Consider the following 22,011-nt stretch of genomic DNA (forward strand, 5'->3'; position numbering starts at 1 on the left):
ACTGGTGATGGCCCTGAGTCTTTCCAGGAATATTTAGGAATGGATGGCGTTGTTATAGATGTTTTTCTCTATAGTATTGTGTGTTTACACCACTGTTGGTATTTGGTGAGCTTCTGAGAAAACCTTCATTAGATGCTCTTTGCTGCATCCTATATGCTTGATGGTTGTAGAGGTCTTTGCTGTATCAACTCAGCAAGCAAGAAAATATCAGCTTTAAAATAAGAGTTGAGAAAAACAGATAATGAATAGTAACTTAGTATCTGGAAGAACAGACCTTAGATTTGAGGTGGGTGCCGTGTATCTTTTTGAGAAAGAGAAATAAAACCAGATAATTTTTTCCATTAACTGTTTTTTCCTTTTTTTTTTGTTTCCTAGTGCAGCGAGAGTTTACACAGAAGAAAACCTTCACTAGTTGGATCAATTCCATTTTGGCAAAGGTGAGAAGGGGATTCTTTAGCAAAGACATGCCTTTTGCCTTTTTAATTCAGGTGTGCTGTGCGGAGATTAATTTTTTTGGGTAATAAACAAAATTAATGCAAGTTTTTTTAGGCACTGGATGGAAAAAGTATCCCCTGGAAAGCATTTGTTTAATAAGTGTAACAGCACCGCATTGGTGAATGTCCAAGGACATTTGTAAGAGATGGTGTGTAAGTAGATGGCACTCTTCCTTGTTCATGTGGTAAAACTGCTGGATTGTGGCACATGTGCAATCCAAGAACATGAGTTTCATGAGATGACCTGAGTGACTGGCAAGTATTAAGACAAACCACATAGCAGTGTAGGTGCTCTTTAAGCTTTCATTAAACAACATGTTCTGGGGCTGACTTGCTCAAGTGAAAAAAAAAATCCTCTTTAGGTCCCTCCTTGAGCAGAAGCTGCTGAGATTGTGATAAGTTTGTGTTGTGTTCTTCACAAGTGGGTGAAAAGTGATTCCGTTACGCAGCTCTATACTCAAATTAGTACTTGGGGTATATTGATTGAGATCTCAAAATATGAACTGACTGCTTTGCTTAGCTTTCCCTTTCTCAAAATTTTGCGACATACCTGCTTGAAAAATATAAGTTCTTGAAACTGAGTCCTAAAATAACCCTTATTAAAACACAGAGGCAGGGCAAGGGGGAGCAAGAAAACATAATAATGGATTAAAAGAAGCAGGATGTGGCTTATTAGGTTCAGGATTTTTATTCCAGCTTAATGAAAACATAAAGGATACTAAACATTTTTTAACCACAGGGTGATCTGTGATGTTTTGGAATTTGTTGAATTCAAAATGACAAAAGATTGAAATTCATTCTGCAGCATACACCTCCATCTGTTGTCTCAGACCTGTATACAGACATACAGCAAGGACATTTGCTTCTGGATCTATTGGAAGTGCTTTCAGGTCAACATCTGGTAAGACAGAGTAATAAAAATATTACCTCAATTCTTCATCAAGTCCAGCAAAGATTTCTGGATATGCTTAATTGTAACCATATGAATGATCCCTCTGGCATTATAGAGTTAGTTGCAAGTAACTTGTATTTACGCCACTGACTCTGAAACACACTGAAATAACTTGATCCAAAGTAATTTATGGATCTTTGCAGGACTTCCCTTATCAAAATATAGAATAAAATTAATTTTTGCAGTTGAGTATGTAACCTGTTCTTGTTGCTTCGCAGCCACGGGAAAAAGGATTTAATACCTTCCAGTGTAGAAGTAATATAGAAAATGCTTTGACATTTTTAAAGGGCAAATCAGTGAGTATTAACTTCAAAATTCACAACTAAAGCCAGTTTAGCTGGTGGAACATTTTGTTTGTTAATAATGATCCTTTTTTTTTCTCCTTAGCTCAAGCTCATAAATATTCATGTTGCTGACATTGTTGAAGGAAAACCTTCCATTGTGCTTGGCCTAATCTGGACCATTATATTTCATTTTCATGTAAGTATTTCAGCGATGTAAGAGAGTGTTAGGAGAGGGGAAAAGCACAAACATGTTGGCTTATATGATTACCAAGTGAGATGAATTTGTACAAAGCAGATAATTTTCTGAGTCGGGAAGTGTCAGCTCAAGGAGGAGATGCACCAATGCTGCTTCACCAATGCAAGGATGGCAGTGATGAACAGTATCTAGTGGCAGATGGTAGGAAGGAAATGTCTTGGGGTTTTTTTGAAGTAACCAGTCAAGAAATAGGCTGTGTTGGAACCAAAGTGGCTTCTAGCAAGAGCCCAGCAATGAATTTACATAGCAACACTGGGGGTGAACTGGTGACTGGGGCTCAGGAGAGCACTAAGGAGCAAAGTTTTCTAACAGTATTGTAGCCCATTTTTATGGTTAGAGGTACTTTGGTGCTGAAGATTCTTGCGCTGCACATGGCCTAGGCAATATATTTTTGCCTAAACCAAGCTACCAAATGTAGATCTCCTGAGGTCTATCATGTAGGTTTTCCTGCACCCAAATGAGAAGGAAAAGTCTGAGCATGCCTAATACATGTCACTGTTGACAGCAGAAAACATAGCTGCTATGGGATGCTGTCACTGGTAAAAGGAGTAGAAATTGAGTGAGAAAGTCCTTTGATGACATTACTGGTACCCACAGTATAACATGGAAGTCTTCGGATGAATGTATCCTGCCTGAAATTGCCTAAAGCTGGGAATTCAACATGAAATAGTTCATGTTATATGGATTGAAAAGCCTGATTGATTTTTGGAGGCAGGAAATCTACTCTTGCTGCTGTGATTGAGTCCTTTCTAGTTCTTTGTGGTGTTCTGCCCTTGATGTCTTGCTAATTTTTCACTGAAGCCTGATTAAGTCTCCCATCATCTCTAATAGATTGAAGAACTTGCCAGGACACTTGCTTGTACTTACAATCAGCCTTCACTTGATTGTTCAAGTACTGTTGACTCCTCTCCAAAGGCAAGCAGATCAGCTAAAAAAAGTGCTAAAATTAAGGAACGGTGGAAGATGTCTGCTACAAAGGCCCTTCTGTTGTGGGCAAAAGAACAGTGTTCACTGTAAGTTCAATCCAAGACTGGTAAATAGTATGTTACACTTTGTATTGCTGCTTTCCTCTAACTGTGGTGATATTTTTTAACTGTTTTTAACATTACTTAGTGACAGCTTAGGAGAAAATCCTTTAAATTTCAGATGTGGCTACCTGTACTTTTAGCATCAATCAGGCCCTAAATGTTTTGACATGAGCCCTTTAAATACAATAAAGTGAAGCTCATCTTACTAATAAGATAACACAATGTAGTTTGAGTTGACTTTTCTTTTTTAGGGGCTTCTGTATAATAAGTCTAGTGGAATGTTTACATAACCCGCTTGTTTTAATCCTTGTGATTGGCACTGTTTCCACAAAGTTTCAACAACTATGCTTTTTTTCTTAATGGAGAATGTAGGATTTCTACAATTCCCACTTCTCGTATTTTTATGTCAAAACACTGCATGATCCCCAAGAAGAATCCTAATCCTGGAGGTCCTACTCCCCAGTTCTAACAGGATATTTCCTTATGCTTGATGTACAGATATCATTGTTGCTGTCAGTGGGAGTATTCACAGCACATGATCTAGAGCAGACTCAAATATTTCTTGCAAGGAGCAGATTTTCTGCCCTAGCATTTTCTTCAGGGGCTGCTGCTTCAGTCCAGGATGTTTCAAATATGTTTTACATATGTCAGCCGTTTCTCTGCAGCTCTTTGGTTGCTTTATGGTCTAATAATATCCTACTAATATTCCATGCTATTAGTCAGAGATAAAGGCCTTCATCAGCACATCAGACACTTTCTGCTGGGGGAATGGCACTGAAGTTTGCCTTTTAGCTGTGTTTTATCAGAACAAGATTAATTGGCATGTAAAAGCCAGCTCGTCCTTTTAATCTTCCCCTTTCTTCTGCCTGTTTTTGAGCAGTGTTGCTGTCTGGTTTGTAGCATCCTTTCTGAACTGTCATTATGTTGAATGATTTTGTTATCAGTGAATCCTGTAGTTTTTGGTAAAGGAATAAATCTTTTAAGTCCTTGCCCGTTGTTTTGTAGCTAAATTTGATCACCCAAAACCCCACATCTTTTCCGTGCTGTAATGTACTCATAATATACTGGCTGGTTTTGGACAGCTCTCCCAGAATTTGCTGTGGCTTGCAGTGCTGGACCCCTCAGAGCATTGCCCAGGCACCACTTAATAGAAGATGATTTGAAGACACTGAGCTAAATAACAGAAAAATAGATATTTTTTCCTCCAGTAATACATCACTTTTAAGATCTGGATTTTCTAAAATGACACTTCTCAGTGTCCTTACAGACAAATACCTACATGTTCTGCAGTGTTTTGCTTGTTGATTTTCCATCCCATAGAATGCATAGATATTGAGCACAAAGGTGATGTTCGGAAAGGATATTGGATCAGCAAGGCTTTATCTTCAGAATGCAACATAAGACAAAAAGAAATAGAGTCATTTTGCAAATAGTATAGAAATCTGCAGTTGTAGCAATTGGTAGTAACTGGCTGTATTGTTGTCTGCTCCAACTTCTGCAGACAGAAGTAGTTTTGGATCTGGTTCATGCTCCATTTTACTGAATTTGTATTCTATTTCTACATTTGTACTGAGGACATCTGAGGAAGCAGGCTATAACACTTTGTTTCTAATCATTTTTGGAGTAGACATGGCCCTATCAATGTGACTGACTTCAAGTCAAGCTGGCGAAGTGGACTGGCTTTTTTAGCCATCATCCAAACCTTACGACCAGGTCTGGTTGATTTGGAGAAGGCAAAAGCTAGAAGCAATAAAGAAAACCTGAAAGAGGCTTTCAGAATTGCAGAAGTGGAGATGAATATCCCACGACTTCTTGAGCCTGAAGGTAAATCATCATCTTATTGTTAATCTTTGTTATCAGGAGTGAGATTAATATAATCCTGTACGTGTTGAACTGAAACACAGGAAAAAGTACGACTGTGCTTAAGTTTGAAACGGAACGTTGGTCTTTACTGTAATGCTCAAACCTGAGGTTCTTTATTTTATAACATCAGCTGTACTTAGGAATTGTAGAATTTTTGAATTGTCAACAATTGCAGGAACAGTATGCAGAAGAAAGGATATGAAACTTTCCTGTTCATGGGAAAAACCTTTTCATTAGTTAATCATGTTGTATTAAAATATTCCCAAGGAAAAAATGTGCATTGCATATTAATTTCTGTCAATGGTATGTTAAGTGAGCTGTTGCAAAATAAACATGTTTATGGTGATGTGCTTTAATAACTGCAGTATAGCATGTAATTATGTGATCAGGCCTAGAAGTCTGCATAATTATGTAAATGGTGTATTGGCTCTTGTAGATGTTGACATAATGAATCCAGATGAAAAATCAATTATGACTTATGTGGCTCAGTTTTTGCAATATTCCAAGAATTTGCCCGAGTCCGAAGAAGACATGCAGGTATGTCACGTGGTTTGTCACTGGGGCGTTTTAAAATGGACGTGGATGCCAAGACTGTCAGTGCTCTCTCTGCCCAGTGTATAATCTGAGTCAGTAGTACTTACGTAGGAGATTCTGTGACTCTACTGGTGACAGGACCGAACTGGCTTTAACCTTCTGATGCTCCTGTCTGGTAGAAAAAACTCCATATTGTAGATTTCTGATCATACAGGTAGAATTGCTGTGCAGGATACCTTGTTTTTCATTTCAGTGTTACAGAGGACACTTTCAAGCCTGGTTGTCTTCATGTGTGCTCTGAAGCCTATGTAAATATTGGGGTGGAGGCAGACAGATTTGCACACGCACAGAACAGCCAACTTTAAATTTAGTAGCTGACATGTGAAATGGATGGAAGTTGTCACTCACAGATCACACTCACTGGAAAACCAAATTTTCTTTTCTCTCTCTTCTCCTATGAGAGTTTAGCTAGTAGTTGGTTATTTCACATATCTCTATGTTTATAATCTTCTTTCAGTAGGACTGCAGTCAGGCTCTTCTTTTTATGCCTTCACCTATCCTGGTGCCAGGGTTAAAACTTTGGCCTTGGTGTGTGATAGTGCCTGACCCAAAATTCATCAGGGTCCCCAGGAATTATTGGTTGCTTTTCAATAGCTTTGAATGGACTTTATCGCATGCTCAATGAATGTTGTTTTATGGCATAATGTAAATTAAAAACAAGGCTTGCAACATGGGAAGATGAAATTTTCTGCTCTAATTACCAGGAAAAAGTAAGAGAGGCCATGAGCTGGTTGACTGCACAGGAGAAGAAGTTAGCAAAGCTGCTGATTGACACAGAGAATGAAACATGTTACCAGAAGTACAAAGTAAGTTGCATTTCATATTTAACTGCTTCTGTGAAAAGAAGCTGTTTCTGGGAATATTTTTCATCTTCATTGCCTAAACTGAAGTGTTAAGTAAAAGAATTGGAAATCAGACAATGAATTTGGTAAATTCCCTCATATGAAGGAAAGGTAGGATAAAATTATTTCTGTCAGGAAAAAGTTATATGCTACTTGCTTTCTGAGCAGAACAAAGTTTTTTTGGAGAGAGTAAAGTAGTGTCTTAATTGACGTAGTTGAAGACTTGGACAGGTTTCAAGCACATAAGCCCTTTACAGGGTTATTTCTGTGATAATTGCAACAGTAGGTTTTACCCAACTAATTTGGTAGAGGAGTGGTTGAAATGTTGGCAATAGGTTGTGCAGACTTAAAATTTTATTTGGTTTATATTGTAGCCAGAGTTTGTAATAAAATGGCCCAAGGGGAACAGTGAGGGGAGGAATTTTCCCTTTCTCTTGCTGGGAGGGGAGAACCATGTTCTGACTGTGCTGACATTAGATTAAATACAGACTTAGGGAATGACAACTTCAGATCCAAATACTGCCTGGGGACAAGTATGCCTCTTGCTCTCTTGCCTTTGCATGCATCACACCCTTTGAAGTTAACGGAAGTCAATGTGTTCAAAGGCAGTACTTGGTTCCATGAGCTTCCAACTGAAGTCTTCTGTGAATTGCTCTTCTGTTTTATCCTTAGGCAATGATGTCATTTATGGAAACATTTAACCAAGAGAAAAAACCCTTTCTGCCCGTGTTATCATCAAAAAGAAGCAAAGCTGAGCTGAGCAAAGGACAGCAGCAGATGAGAGAAGAGTGGGATAAAGTCATCTCTCAGGTCAGAAGCATTTCTCTGTCACCTCCAGCATGTGCATGTTTGATGAAGAACCCTTAGTCTACCCCAGGAACTCACAAAAGGAAAAGTGGGGAGGTGATACTTTATTTGGAACAGTAGAAGAGGTATTGACCCTGGACCTGAAGTCCAGACTTGAGCGGTGTTCAGTGCCCAAGAGGAGGCAGAAGGTGACTGTGTGTTACCCTTCTGCCTCCTGAGCCTTGGGACAGTGCAGTGTCTGTGGAAAATGCCCTGCATCTGGTTATCTTTGACCACACTGCCAGTCAAAGATTTTGGCCTGTTTATGCTTAAAAGGTTATTTTGGGACATAATTATGGCTCAGATAGTAATGCGGCTGGGAAAAGTGTGTTCATATACTCCTTCCCGTGGCACGGATACTGACATGATGAGACCTGGCTGGTCAGTGCTTTGCAGTGTGGTTGTCTGTGTCAGCTCCCTCTGCCACAAATGGGGGTGTATCGGGCCATGCTGTTAATTGCTCTTTTGGGAACAGATACTCCCCTGTCAGCCCTGTGATGGAAAGCTGTTCAGGGCATCTCTGTTCCCCCTCTATTTTGCAACAAATTGTCTATAAATTTCCCTGTTGCTGGGCCTTGAGATAGTCACAGCCAAGGCTAGAGGCACGAAATTCTCTGTGGTGTTAGAGATTACAGGCTGGGAGCAAACCTGAGTTTCAGATAAACATAGCTGATTTGCAACTGACTTCATTGGATGCTCCTCTTCTCGAGGGTGACAGGTGTGGGGGAGTGAGTTTCTGGGATGTCTAGAGCATGCAGCATATGTCCATATCTTGGGGATGGAAAAGAAAATAATAGTGAGAAATTTAATCACTTGTTTCCCGTTTAAAGATCAACACATGGAAGACAAAGCTGGACCAGATGTTGCCCTCCCCTCTGAATAGCATTGAGGCTTGGCTTCAGGAGGTGGAACATCTGCAGGCGGAAGATTTGCCTGATTTGCAAGAGCCGTTTAAAGCAATGTTTGTCTTCAGAGAAATAATTGTAACATTTAAGGTATGCTGATCACAAAGGAACACTCTGCTTCAGTTTGACCTAGCAATTGCTCTTTGACGATTTGGGAAGTGGTGTGCCTATGTTTATCTTCTGAACATGAAAAGCTCTTCTGAACATACCTTTGAAGTATAATGGGTTTCATGAAATAACTGCATGGGTCTGTAAGGAAGGTTTCTGACTTCACTGGGGTAAGATTAAATTTGAGTACTACTTGAATGAATAAATTGTGGTTTGCTTTTTTATGTGGTTCCTCCAACTTGTTTGTTTGTTAAGTAATGGCACAGAGTAATTGCATCCTTATCTTTAAATCTCTGCTTAATGCATACCTATTCAGAAAGCACTTGAGCTCAAGGTTACATTCCAGTGAGTTCAAGAAGTTTGTGTGTTTCAAGTTAAATATTTGTTGAATCACGATGTATTTCCATTCAAGGCAATGGCAGATATTTTGATACCTCAGTACCATGCAAGTTATTTATTCTGATCTTGAAATTTTGCACTGATAATAGTTTAAGCATCCTTTTGTGTCTGAAAACCCTGAAAGAGTAGATGTGTTGATGCCTGGTTGATCAATATTAATGGCATACTAGGGTTTTTTATGAACAAGTTTGCTGGTTTTGTGACATGTCCTTAAAGAGAATTTGAAGGAATGGACAGTGGGGGTTCTTGCAAGCATCTTGGTAACACCACTATTTTGTGCCGTTGGTAGTCAGTTCCTGATATGACAGATGGCTTTTTAACTGGTAACAGTTTTGCCAGCCTTTAGCCAATTGATCTAAGATTTTTGTTGTACAGATTAAGTAGTCAAAGTGTTTTTAAGAATGTGACAGAGAGAGATGTCATTTGTGAAAGGGTTTATTTTTTCCCATTGAACATGTAGATAAAATCATTATATTCCTTGAGAAGAAGAAACCCATGGTACTTAATACTGTCAAATCCACTTTGCCTGATGAGAAGACATTCTGCTGAAAATTTGTTCCCTCTTTCCTCTAGTCAGTCCTTCTAGTATGTCTTGCGTGAGGATCATATTGCTAAGGTGGTGCCTTATAATAGAAATTTTACTTTCCCTTAAAATCTAGGGAGCTACCCACCAGTGCTCATAACTGTATGACTGGCATAGTATTAAGGTTACAAAATCAAGTGTTTAAAACCTGTGTATTATTAGTATGGTTGAGGGCTGTCCCAGGATTTAGCAATTTTCAATAACATGCTTTATAGCAAGTTTCATTACATAGAAATGAACCTTTAGCATATTTCTTTATATGCCACTTACAAGCATGCTTACATTCTGTGCAATACATTTTAAGTTTTATTTCTGCATAGGAAATCTGGTGCTGACACAAGTCTGTAAAATATTCTCCAGTCATGTCATACTGTCAGATGGTTAATTTGATATGCAGTCAGCATGGTGTTAGACAGATTTATTGAGCAGTCAAATGAAGTATTAAACAAGAGACATAATAGGTTTATTCAACAGGTTTTGCTGTCAGGCTTTGCTAACGCATAGCAAAGAACAGCTTAATACTCTCAGACTTTCACAGTGACACTTTTTTGTCCTAAAGATGATAGTGAAAGTGCAGAAAAGAACTGATAGCACTAGTAGTGTAGGTTCAGGTTCCTTATATTTCACTAGATGCACAATGATAAGAGAAATCAGGTACATGCACTCTAGAAGGTGACAAGGTAAATAATTTCCTTGCACTTTAATCAGTAAAGACACCAGAAGATTGTCTTGTGCCGACTAGCTCTTAATAGCTCTCACCCTAGTGGCAGGTGACTTGCAAATTCCCAGATGAAATCCCCTAGACTTAAGATGAATGGCTTACTATGTCTTTTTCTCTCTAGGGCTTGATGGATTGTTTTGATTCTCACTTGGACACCCTTCAGTCATTTAAGAATGAAGATGGGAAGAATATGCCACTAGTCTTTCCTGAAAAATTAGAGGAAATGAAAAGAAGGTTGTGATGTTCAAATTCCCTCTACTTTGACTGTGTTGTATTCTAGTTTGCTGGTTTGAAAGCAAACCAGTGAGTGACTCCAAGTCAGAAATACAGTTTAATAGGAAAAACAAAACAATAAATGCAACAGTACAAAAAGAAACCACTGAGCGAGTCAGAAAGCAGTCCTCCTGAAGTGATGGGTCTGTTGGAGCAATGATCCTGTAGATCTGGCCTTCACCTGAAGGGCCAGTGGCAACTCTCGTCCTCTGGGAATCCAGCAGGCAAAAGGCCCTGTGCTGGTCCAAACCCCAGTTTATATCCCTGTGGGAATGCTTGGCTACCCACCCCCATGTGGGAATGCTTGGCTCCCCCCATGGGATGAAGCATCTCACAATGGGAGGATGTAATTCTATGGGTCATGCCTGGGTCCCTGACAGCCCATTAAACAGAGACAGCCCCTGAGGGAGCCATCAGGGATGAGAAGGAGATAAGGATCACTGCCCCCACCTGCCCCAACAGCTTGTGGAGACCATAATAGAATACATACCATTGGTTACACCCTACATTGTAACCTAGGACATCTAGCTCTGCTATTGTCTAGCTCTGCTGTTCTGAACAAAGCACAGAATTTATCCATCCCTTGCAGAAAAAGAGCATTTTCCACCCAAGCCCAGACTGACTGTCAAGTGGAGCAGGCAGAGATCTCTCATTGGTCCAGTGAATGTTTGGTTATGTGTACAGAGTGGAGCTCATTAACAGGACCTTTTCAGATGCCCTTTGCTAGTATAGATAGGAAACACCCACTAGGAATAGGAAACTTGCATATTTTGAATGTAAAAATTTCCCCGGTTGGGGGGATTCGCTAAATTTTAATTTGCACCTTTTAAAATCACTACAGCTTGTGCAACCCCAAAATATCTGCTGGAGAATATTTTCAAAAATGACCAGTGAATCTGGATCCATAACCTGAGATGCTTTGACATACAGCTGGCAGACCCCCCTTTTCTGGGCATTTCAGTTTTTCCATACATTGAGGAGACAATATTGACTCAAAATTGCTGCTGCTTAAAAAAATGAACAGTTGTTATCTTAAAATTTTATTCTTGTCATAACAAAGTAATTTTTACATATATGTGATTCTGAATTTTTAGGATCCAAATCTTATACATTGTATATCCAATGATTTTGAATAAACTTCTGGAACATTTCCCTCTTTGCAGATTCAGCAATATTTGTTTCACAAACTCCAGCACCTTTCTTGAATACCACTATGGACTGTGCTCAGCTATTGCCAATGAGGTGATGTTAAAGCTAAATATCTGGGACATGAAATATGGGACAAAAGAGTCTGTGGAATCGCTGCTGGAAAATTGGAATGTAAGTTTAAGATATATGTACTGCACACTGACAGTAATTCTTCTTTCCCAGCTCTCTTTGATTCAGGCTTGTGTCTCCTCATCTGAAGATGCTATGATAGTTGGTAGAAGCATGGTAGACTGGTGAGATGTGGGATCTGTGCAAAAAAGGGCAGGCAGAGTTCCAGGGAAGCTTCCTTCACACCTTCTTTCTTCAGTTTGGAGAAGTAACACAAGCCATGACTCTGTAATTTCTCTCTGCCCTGTTTAATTTTTTATTGTGAAGATTTCTTTCTCTCTGGACTGTTTATAGAGCCAGCAATAGCAGTGCTTCACTAGCTCAAATCCACAGAAACCTCTCTGTTCAGGAGATCTTCAGAAACAGCCGTTGTTCACGGTGCTGCCTAGCACTGCCTTTTGCTGTTGCCTCTTCCTTTTCCCAGCTTCTTTACCTCCTTGTGCTTTGTGGTGAATATAAATTGTCTTGTTTTATTACATTTTGTCCTTAGCTCAGCTTCTGGACTCAGGTTACTAAAATGATGCCACAGGTAGGCTTCTAGGAGGGGATGGATTACCCAGACACAAATACTGATAGAGAATATTGCATCAAGAATAAAAGCAGAGATGAAAATGCTGATGCCATCAGTTTTGCCCCATCTCCAGTTCATGGGATTCTTTGTGAATACCATGTTAGTGAAGTTTCTAAAGTTTCTCAGAAGCTTTTCAGACTGGCAAATTGCTAGTTAAATCACTGGGAATCTAACCAGCATGAGAACTGAGGGAGGAGGCAACAAGAGGTATAAAACAGCAGTTTTTCTGAGCAGTATCAACCTTACCCTGTGGTTAGATGGGAGTACAGATTTAATTTCTGCTGAGTTTGTTGATTCAGTTGGTTTCATAAATATTCATTATCATGTTGTTTCTACAGTTATGGTTCATGGTCTTGCTCAAGTTGATAGAATATCCAAGGAGTTTAAGGCTTGTTGCTGGCTCTCCTTCTGGTCCCATGGTGTGAAGTCCTGTCTGAGCAGTGATGTGGTGGCCCAGGTTTGTCATGGCCACAGGAGAGGTTGTTTTGTAACCTGCTAGGTCAGACATTTGTAGGAGTGGGGAGCTCTAGGGTGAGATACAGCTTAGAGGGAGGGGCTGAGGTTAACCCTCGTTCCCTGGGTGAGAATGCAAAGCACATGTCTGCTTCTTCTCTATTCCCTTTTCTTCCTGTCTCACCCCTTCCATCCCCAGTTTGGATCTTATTGATCTGTGGCAGGAACAAGGCAAGTTGGTATTTCTGTGCATTCAGGGAACGCCACCTTTCATCACTTTTTGACTTAACGTGACTAAATTCTGCCTGACTTGTTGTAGTTGCTGTTTCTCAATATTGTCCTAGGGCTGTAACTTTTTGAAATAAAGCAGTAGTGACTCATGCAGGGCTATGGCCCAGGAAATGGCATTCAGGAAATAATAGTCCCATTTAAGTTGCTCTCTGCACAAGCACAAAAAAGAACAGGTCTGTTTCAGGCTAAAGGGTGCAGGTGACTAGGTGGATGAGCTTTGCTCAGTTTGTGTTTAACCTGCAGGTTGTAAGCACGTATATTTTAAAAATAGTGTCCCAAGCTGTATTTCTCATGCAGTTTTATGTGGTTCAGTGTTACACATGTCAATTACTTTTCACTTTGGGCAGAATTTCATTGAAGAAAAGAAACTTGAGACACAACTAGAAACTGCAACTCGTATCTGTGAAGATTTGAAAAACAAAAACATAGGCAGTCCTGACTTGGGTAAGTTCATGCATGTAAACCAATATGAAGATTTCTATTTTGGACTAATGTGCTGTCACAAGTTTTAATTTCCTCTTATGTTTTGTATAAAATACTGCTTCTATGTCATTAACCTCTCTGTTTCCAAGTGTATAACAGTAATCCCTATTTGCTGTCCTAGCTGGAGATTCTCGAGAAATTGGCAGACTTTTTAAGACAGTGGAGTCAAAGATTTCCATGTGCAGAGACTATATTTCCAGTGTAAATACCACCCTGCAGAAAGTCTTGTCTTCCTGGAGTAATTATACAGAAAACATCCACTTACTAAAGACTTGGCTGGAAGAAAGCAGAAATGAGCAGCCAGAAGAGGTAAGTGGTTGGATTTCCCTCTGTAACGACAGACAGAGGTACTTGGAAGCCTCCTAGAAGGAAAGCGTTACGTGTGACTATAGTTGTTGTTGCTTTTCTGTTCCTCATTTTGAAAATAAACTTTTGACAGGGTTCTGCTTTAAATGATTTCAATACCTCTGTCTAGATCCCTGCTGAGATCCTGGCAAAGTGGAACCTAGTTCATGGTGCCTTAAATGAAGCTGGAAACTATCTCATTGAAGTCAGCAAAGAGCAAGTTGGATCAAATATTATCAAAGAGCTGAAGAAGCTCAACAGGAGATGGGCTAAGTTCATCAAGAGGACACACTTTGTAAGTTACTAGTTCCATATGACTGCTTGCCATGCAGCCTTCAAAGTCATATTTTCTAGACTGGTCAGCTTGCTAATCAGAGATTTATCGGTCTTTCAGTCGACTCAATATTCCGGTTTTAAAACAGGAGGAGCAGAGAATATACAGAGGCATCCCATTCTTAAGTCTTTGTGATTCTGTTAAATGCTCATTATAACATGTTGGAAAATGTTCGGTTTTCAAATTGAAATTTTAAAACCACTTGTAAAAGGAAATCTTACTGCAGAATAAAGCTCTTGATCCAGTTACCTGGCTGGGATTACTGACCGTAAGGGGCTGATCCTCAGCCTCTCTCTCTGAGCCGCATCTCACCCTAAAACCTTGTGAGCCTTTGCTAAATTTTACGATCTCTGCTTCCACAAGTAGAAAGCAATTATTGCTGCACAGGTATTTCCAAGGTTGTGCAACTTTTCGCCAGCTCACTTGACAGGTTCTTGGGCTGCTGTAAATTCCTATAAAACCTGCCTAATGTTACATATGTTACATTTCCTGGAATGCTTTCACAAGAATGACATTTTCATTCTGCCTGGGAATATTAGAGCTCTTAATTTTCTAAGTTGAGCCTTCCATTAACATTTATTAAAGGTACTGCTGTGACAGTAAACAGTGGCAAAAGATTACAATGTTTTTGTAGGAGGTGAGCTTAGAATGGAATAAAATCAAAGGAAGCATATTCCCAAGGATGAGGGAAATCTGGTTTCCTAGGAAAACCCTTAATAAGAAATTCTTTTAGAAAATGCATTCAGAAATTAGAAAAAAAGAGGCCTCTTGAACCTTACAAGGACTTAAGGAGTTATTATTCCTGGCATTGCTCTGGATGTTATGGCTATCATATATTTGGTTTTGTGGACCAAAAGGCAAGGCCAAATGCTTGAGCTCTGGCCTGTGACTGTCAGTGCCATTAAACTGTTACCACGCTTCCTGATCTTGATTTGACCAACACCAGCTCTTGTTCTCTTAGGCAATTCCCTGGCATGGCCTGAGAGATGCTGCAGCCTAGGAGTTATTCTCCATAGTATTGTGGCTGTGGCTGCTTATAGGGGAGAGAGCAGGCCATACGGGCACAGGTGATGCTGTCCCAGCTGCCCTCAGGGTAGAAGAACTGAGCCTCACATGGTTTATTTACCAGTATGTTTGTCCTTTATTTCTCCTTCAATCTCTATTGGATGCTAAAGCTGGAAAGTAATCTAAGTGGTGACTGTGTATTGCAGCAGGGTAGTGGAGAAACCCATGAATAGGTGAGAGAAATTAGCATCTTACCCTGATCTTTCTTTATAGCTCGGAGAAGAGAACACGAATGCCACTGAAAAGACCAGGGAGCTTCAAGGGAGCCTGGAGAAAATAGAAGAGCTCCTTAAAGAGGTGAATAGCTGGGCAGCAGAGACTGGACATCTGCTTAGCAAGATCAGTTGTGAGGGGCCTGTGGGGCCTGAGACGGAGGAACATCTGCAGGTGAAAATACGGCTTAAAATACCTGTTCCAAAGATTCTGGTCTTACCACATGGATCTGTGGCTGGGGTAAAATGAGCCAGCATCGGTGCGGCAGAAATTAATGTCATGTTGTGCTGTAACACTGGTCAAGACAGTGCTAGTGTTTTGATGTTATTTCTCAGGGTTGCTCCCAGATGAGCTGTGAATGAATCTTCCAACATCAGTGTGTTCAGATGACAAGCAGGTGCCAGTGAAGTGCTGTTAGTGTCACTGATCATCAGCTTGCTCTTGAGTGATATGAATTACTCTTGTCCAGCACAGCACTTGCAGCAGATTAGAACTTTGCAAGTTGCTAAATTGGGAATTTCCCCTGGTGTCATATAGTGCTTTTATTATCTACCCTCCAGTGCAGGGAAGAGGTCTGGGACAAGTTAGCTGTATTCAAGGCTTACTCATAAAAATTGAGGTACTCAGAGTATCAAGGAGACTGAGGGGAGACCTCATCACTGTATACAACTTCCTCACAAGGGGCAGGGGAGGGGCCGCACTGACCTCTTCTCTCTGGGACCAGGGACAGGACCCAGGGAATGGGCTGAAGTTGTGTCATTGTAGGTTTAGGCTAATATTAGCAATTGGTTCTTCCCCCAGAGGTGTTTGGGCTCTGAACAGCTCCCCAGGGCAGTGGGCACAGCCCCAAGGCTGACAGAGCTCCAGAGGTGTTTGGCCAATGCTCTCAGGCACGGAGTGGGATTGTTAAGGATGTCTGTGCAGGGCAGGAGTTGGACTGGGTGATCCCCAAGGGTCCCTTCCATCTTGGGATTATTCTGTGATTCTGTGATTTTCATCAGCACATAGGGTAATTTGGGAATCCCAGTTTATAGGCAGTTGCTCTAAATATCCAGAAAGAGCACAAATGAAGAGTTTACTTTTGGTTTGTGCCTTCTTGCATTGTGTTTGTCAGATTTGGGATCATGAAAAGAATCTGTTAATCTTTTTGTAATTACGGAGATATATTTATAAAATAAGCCCCATTTTGCAGTGTGACACTGGTTTGTTAAAAACCATGAAGTTACAGACGACACCCTGAAATACAGCCTCCCAAAATCTGGCTGGTATTGTATCTCCATGACTCTGAGCAGGAAAGATCTGGTCACTTGTTAACTGCAGTACAATAGGTCGAGATTCAGAATAAAGCACTGATTGCCAGTAGAAGAATGCTAATTGCCAACTTCAAACTGGAAAATGTGTTGAATATTCATAGATCAAAGCAGCTCTAATAACAATATTTCTTGATAAGTCGTGGCACTCTACTTTGGCATGCAAAATACTCAGCTGCTTCCTGCCTTTCAGTGCTGAATGCAGCAAGAAAATCTAAGCCTTGGTATGTGCTTTCTTTTGGATGACTTCATGGTCAAACAATGCATATCCAAATGTGTGGTTTGTACATTCATTTGGAAAACTGTTTGGATGGGATTGCACGTTTAAAAAATACTTCTAATTGACTCTGAGGTGAAGACATGGGAATTATTGTACTGATGGGAAGAAATGGTTTCAGCAAACAGAATCCCCTGTGGATGGCAGCAGATTTCTTTCTCTCTGCACAGAGATTTTTGCAGGGGAATACACTGCCCGTAATTGGAATATAAGATTTTTCCTTGACCAAATATTGACCATCCGTGATCAAGGCTGGCTTTTTCATTCAGTTCATTTAAACAAAAAGACATAAACACTGTAGAGGTTTCTAATCCTTTTTGTTCAACCAGACCTTGGCTGCAAGAGGAACCTCATGCCAAGAACAAGTTGTGGCAGCAGAAGAGATATTGCAGTCCCTGATGCCAAGTGTTTCAAGTCAGGTGTTTCAACAGCATTCCCACACCTCTGGGCTGCAGACACGAGTTAAAGAAGCCAGAGACAAAATAGAGGTACTCCTTTTTTTGATCGTTGCTGCACTTTATGCACACGTGGATATCTCTGATTTTTGTATGGTGTGATAAGGAAGGCTCCTTGTCAGTCGTGTAAAATAGAAGAGGTTTTATATGATGGCAATCAGTCTCCCAGGTTTTTGCCAGGGCAAAATCTAGAACATTTCAAAGATTGGTATCTCAACTTGAAAAATTTGAGTGATGTTATGAAGCAATAGCTTTATGTAATTACTGACACTCAGGCATGTTTTGAAAAGTCTCTTTCTTCCAAGGCTGTGATGAGTGACATGAACAACATCTTGTCCAAATCTGAGAAGAGACCTTCAGAGAAGGAGGCTTTGCTCAATTTTGAAGAATCCCAGAAAGAACTCGAGGCCTCCATTTCAAAGGCTGTGCAACTTGTCAGTCAAAAATTAAGTCCTGAAGAATGTATTTCAAAGTATGAGGTGGGTTTGTTTTCTGAACTAGCAGAATTTGAGTATTTCTTAGTGCTGTCTAGTCTCTAAAAGTCTAAGGTACCACAGTGAGAAAAATACTGGATTTTTTTTTTTTTTTTTTGTTTGGTAGCTCTTAATGCTTTTCTCAGCTTTCTGGTTTAGCACTGTCAGCATATATTAACTTGGCAGACAATTTAAATGAAGAAACATACATCTGTGTGGCACTTTATTCAGTGCCCTGTCTTAAATTACTCCATCATTCCATCAGAACTTGACATGTTCTTTTTTTTTCCTGATTACTAATTAAGATTCCCATCAAGAAGCACATGCCTGAATTCTCATGCAGGTTTTTAAGGTGTGATTATAAATACTGAGTCTTCCCTTTTTGCCAAAGGCTAACTGGTAAAGAAGGTGTCCAGTCTCAAAATCTGGACTTCCAAATGGGTATCAAGAATGGAAATGCCCAAAATCTGTGTTGCCTCGTCTGGCTGAGTGAGGCCTGGGTGGCCGTATGCCAGGAGGGGCACAGAGCCTCGCTCCGGGCCACCTTGTAGGATCCCATCATGCTGATGCAGTTCTTTCACCTGCTTGCTGACTGGCACAGAGCATGGCCACAGATATTCTGTAGAAATGAGGCAGAGTTGAGGGACCTTAATCTTTCTTCTTTTATACAAAATCTGCCGCTAAAAGAGAAGGTACAAGAACAACACCTGCCTTTCTCCATAGAGCATACACTGATATTGTCTGCAACCTTTTGCGGGTATGCAGGGGTAGAGAATGCCCTTGTACTCACCCATGCAAGGACCTCCACAGCACATACATGCAGTGCATACCTGCTTTATGCACAGATTTTGTATGCTACTGATGTAATTTTATTAGGTAAATAAGTTACATTCAGTTCTGTTTATTTTTCATTATGATGCTTTTCTTGCAGGAAGCTTTTAATGCTCTGGACAATAAAGTTCTTGACAAATTTTTGAAAGCAGCTGAACAACTGAAAAATACTTCATCTGGTCATGAAGAGCTGGTGGTGGAAGATGATGTTCGTAGGAGATGGGAGGTGAGATAACACAGGAAGGAGAATCCCTTGTCTGTTCTCATTAGGCCTGACATCTTTGGAAAACAATGTTTTTGTCACAGTTTGTTCTGACAGTTTTATTTGCTGTGTACTGCTGTCTCACCAGCTCATGGGAACGATGTGTTTTGAATTTTGCAGGCTGTTCATCAAGAAATGATATCCTATGTCCAGCTCATAGTAGAAAGGGAAAAGAAGAAATTTAATGCAACTTTAAAAAAAATCAATAAGCAATTAGGCAAGGAGAAGAAACTCCTCAGTATGGATAAAAGCAAAGGGCTTATCAAGGAACATGAGGTACCTGACATGCTCCTTTTCTGCTCACTTCCCTCTCTTTTTGGAACCTTTGCTGTCCTTCTTCCTATTTTTTATGTACATTATTGCAGCCTGTGCTTGTGGAACAGGGGCCTTGTGCTCTGTGTTATGTAAATCTAGAACAAAGAGGCCACCCAAATTATTTCTTTACCTTTTTTGACTGCAGATATTCATGCAGACTTGCAGAATTAACTCCTTGTTAAGTAGATGGTACCTTTTTGTTTGGTTTTTGCTTTTGTTTGGATTTTTGGTATGTCTTGCTTTCATCCTAGAAAGTCTAGTTATCAATGAGGAATATTTTTTTAAAATTCTACTTTCTCTGTAGGCTATGGGGCATGTCTGTCTGACATGAGGGTGAAGAAGGCTTGGGACCAAAGTAGTTAAAATTGTAATAACATAGTGAATTTCAAGATCAAGCAAGAGTCAGTGTAGTCTTGTGAATACAGCTGGGGAGCACGCTGCCAGAAATCCTAATTTCTTTCTTGATTCTACTTGGGAAAGAATCAAGGGAAAATAAGTGTTTCTTTCTTGGTTTGACAGTTTACACTTTCAGTGCACTCATCTGAGAAGATAATGGAAGTGAAAAAAAAGGTTTGAGAATAACTGTATAGCCTCATGACTTAACAGGAGTTTATTATATTGTTTTTCTTTGTTTAGGCCTTTTTTTCACATGAAGGCAGCCTGAGGGAACTTAAAAAGTCATTAGAAGATCTTAAAATATTGGAAAAACTCTCAGGAGAAACAGTCCCAGGGATACAGACACTGACTGCCGACTGCGAGCAGAGGCTGGGAAAGGTTCGGCAAAGTGTGGCAGAGATTCACACGGCACTGCTGGCTCGTGCTGGGAAAGAGCCTCCGCCTCGGACAGGGTGGGTGGCTTCAGAAAGAATTTATAGAGATAGCTTTTGTGAGACTGGGAATGTGCTACCAAGCATATTACTGTATTCGCTATGTGGGCAACTGTACATTTAAACATTTAGTACTAAGTTTTGAAAACTAGCAAGTGCAATGTTTGATTACCTTTCACCACAGCTGCACTGTTTTTAGTCTTTAGCTGGGATTTCTTCTTTTGTGTTTCAAATTTTGTTCTTAAGCTGAAATTTCCTTTAAACCATAGGAGCTCCATCATTGCTTCCGAGAATGGAGAAGAGCCTGGTTCTTCTCAACAAATTGATATCCTTTCAGTACAGGAGGTAAGAAATCCAGAATTTCTGTTAGAAAACTCTGCTCTGGCAAGGGGAGATCGTTGCCAAAAAGAAAAAGTTACTTTTTCTGTTACTATTTTTGTGGCTAGACCTCAGGCCTCTGGTCAGAAATCAAAAACCCATTGTGCTTGGGAGTGTAGGCTGAGTAAATATTAAAAAATATCATGCAAGGAACAGCACTAGGCATCCCAAGGAAATGTGAGTCTCCAACCTTGCGTCAGATTTTGGTAAGAAGTGGTTTTCAGGTGAAGAGTTATATGGGAAGCTGTGCTCAAGTGCAGGTCCCCCACAGTGTCCCAGTAATTGGAAAGCTTCAGAGAACAGAGAGAGGAAAGTAAGTTAAGAGTTGGAGGCATTTGTCTGTGTGTGGAAGGAATGAATGAGCTGACTACAGGTATTCCAAGATTTATACTTCAGGTTCATGACTGAATTTAAACACGTCCTGTATTCATGAATGGTATCTCTAGGGACACATCAAGCAATTGCTTCCTTTAGGAGTCTATTAGGTTTCCCTGTGTATTACTCAGCATTATCTGGAGGTCACTGTTACCCTTTTTATTTTTACTCAGACTTCAAGACCTGCTGCAGGTATAGTTTTGGAACCAGATGTGAAACATCATAATGGAGAAAGCTGTGCAGAGAAACTTGAGGAAGGTGGTGATTTGGCCATGCCAGCTTTACTAGAGAGGTACTTTTTAAAGGATAAAATGCATGTGTGTGAAGAGATGATGCTATGCTAGACATTCACAAAGTAATTTAATGTATCAGCCATAGGGTGCACTTTTGCTATCCAGAACTCAGTTCTTGTTCTACTATAGTTTACTTAATATTGCTCTGTAATTGATAAGGAAGGATTTTATAGCAAGAACACTTACAGCTATTAGAGTTTTACTTCTGCTCTTTTCTTGGACCAGAAAAGTCTGTATCTTCATATATTGCAAAAAAATAAAAAAAAATTGACAATTTCTAGAGAACTGGCATTTTTACATGCATAAAACTGAATTTGGAGAATGCAGGTAGGCATTCATACTTGGAAATGAGCCAGGTGGGCAAATTCTCAGTTATTTAGTATGTTGCTCATTTATGCCCATTCATTTGGGACTTAGGTAAAAATGTGCATTTGTAATAGGTTGAGCTTATTCTATATGGTAATCTATGGGTCAGCCAGTCCCATACCCTGCCATGTTGCATTAAATTAGAAGTAATATTCTCTCTGAAAGTGTTTGCATCTTTATTTAGCTATAACACACACACAAGGAACCTGGAGGAACTTTTACAACTCAGCAGAGATAAAGTAGCATCTGGCTTTAACGATGAAATAAAGGGCACTTCATGCCTTCAGAATAAGCTGCTTGAACTACAGGTAAGTATTTGTCTTTTAGAAACATGCTTGCACCTAAATTGTTATTTTCCCATGTAGAAAATAAATAATGTATTTTCTCACCTCTCTGTGTTACATGTATTGCCAAAGGAAAGGGAGCATCATTACAATCAGGTTTATTAGAAGCAGAAAGGAAATCAAGGGTTTGGGATTAAGCAGAGCTGCATTTCTGCTTAGCAGTGGAGTTTTGCAGGTGCTGTTGAAAGAAGAAATTGATGACTCTCAGTTTGTTATCTGCAGACTGAAATAGGTCTAATGGGAAAATCCCACAGAAAGCAGCTTTTTTCCTTTTTTTTGTCAGCA

General features: G+C 40.0%; 1 protein-coding gene across 1 annotated transcript in view; it reads left to right on the forward strand.

Moving 5' to 3' along the window:
* Positions 1–375: 375 nt before the first annotated feature.
* Positions 376–22,011, forward strand: part of LOC103798401 (nesprin-2-like) — a gene marked incomplete at both ends in the record, with an annotated part of 53,827 nt that continues 32,191 nt past the window's right edge. Inside the window, 24 exons of the mRNA XM_009070658.1 lie at positions 376–437; positions 1,300–1,395; positions 1,665–1,742; positions 1,834–1,926; positions 2,818–2,999; positions 4,642–4,838; positions 5,314–5,414; positions 6,176–6,277; positions 6,986–7,123; positions 7,990–8,154; positions 9,997–10,109; positions 11,312–11,468; positions 13,128–13,224; positions 13,385–13,572; positions 13,739–13,903; positions 15,221–15,394; positions 17,137–17,295; positions 17,568–17,741; positions 18,667–18,792; positions 18,949–19,104; positions 19,780–19,991; positions 20,240–20,315; positions 20,897–21,015; positions 21,567–21,690. Coding sequence (XP_009068906.1) covers positions 376–437; positions 1,300–1,395; positions 1,665–1,742; positions 1,834–1,926; positions 2,818–2,999; positions 4,642–4,838; positions 5,314–5,414; positions 6,176–6,277; positions 6,986–7,123; positions 7,990–8,154; positions 9,997–10,109; positions 11,312–11,468; positions 13,128–13,224; positions 13,385–13,572; positions 13,739–13,903; positions 15,221–15,394; positions 17,137–17,295; positions 17,568–17,741; positions 18,667–18,792; positions 18,949–19,104; positions 19,780–19,991; positions 20,240–20,315; positions 20,897–21,015; positions 21,567–21,690 — 3,254 coding nt within the window. The remainder of the gene's footprint in view (positions 438–1,299; positions 1,396–1,664; positions 1,743–1,833; positions 1,927–2,817; positions 3,000–4,641; positions 4,839–5,313; positions 5,415–6,175; positions 6,278–6,985; positions 7,124–7,989; positions 8,155–9,996; positions 10,110–11,311; positions 11,469–13,127; positions 13,225–13,384; positions 13,573–13,738; positions 13,904–15,220; positions 15,395–17,136; positions 17,296–17,567; positions 17,742–18,666; positions 18,793–18,948; positions 19,105–19,779; positions 19,992–20,239; positions 20,316–20,896; positions 21,016–21,566; positions 21,691–22,011) is intronic.

The sequence above is a fragment of the Acanthisitta chloris genome, unplaced genomic scaffold (assembly GCF_000695815.1).
Source record: "Acanthisitta chloris isolate BGI_N310 unplaced genomic scaffold, ASM69581v1 scaffold27632, whole genome shotgun sequence".
NCBI classification, from domain to species: Eukaryota; Metazoa; Chordata; class Aves; order Passeriformes; family Acanthisittidae; genus Acanthisitta; species Acanthisitta chloris.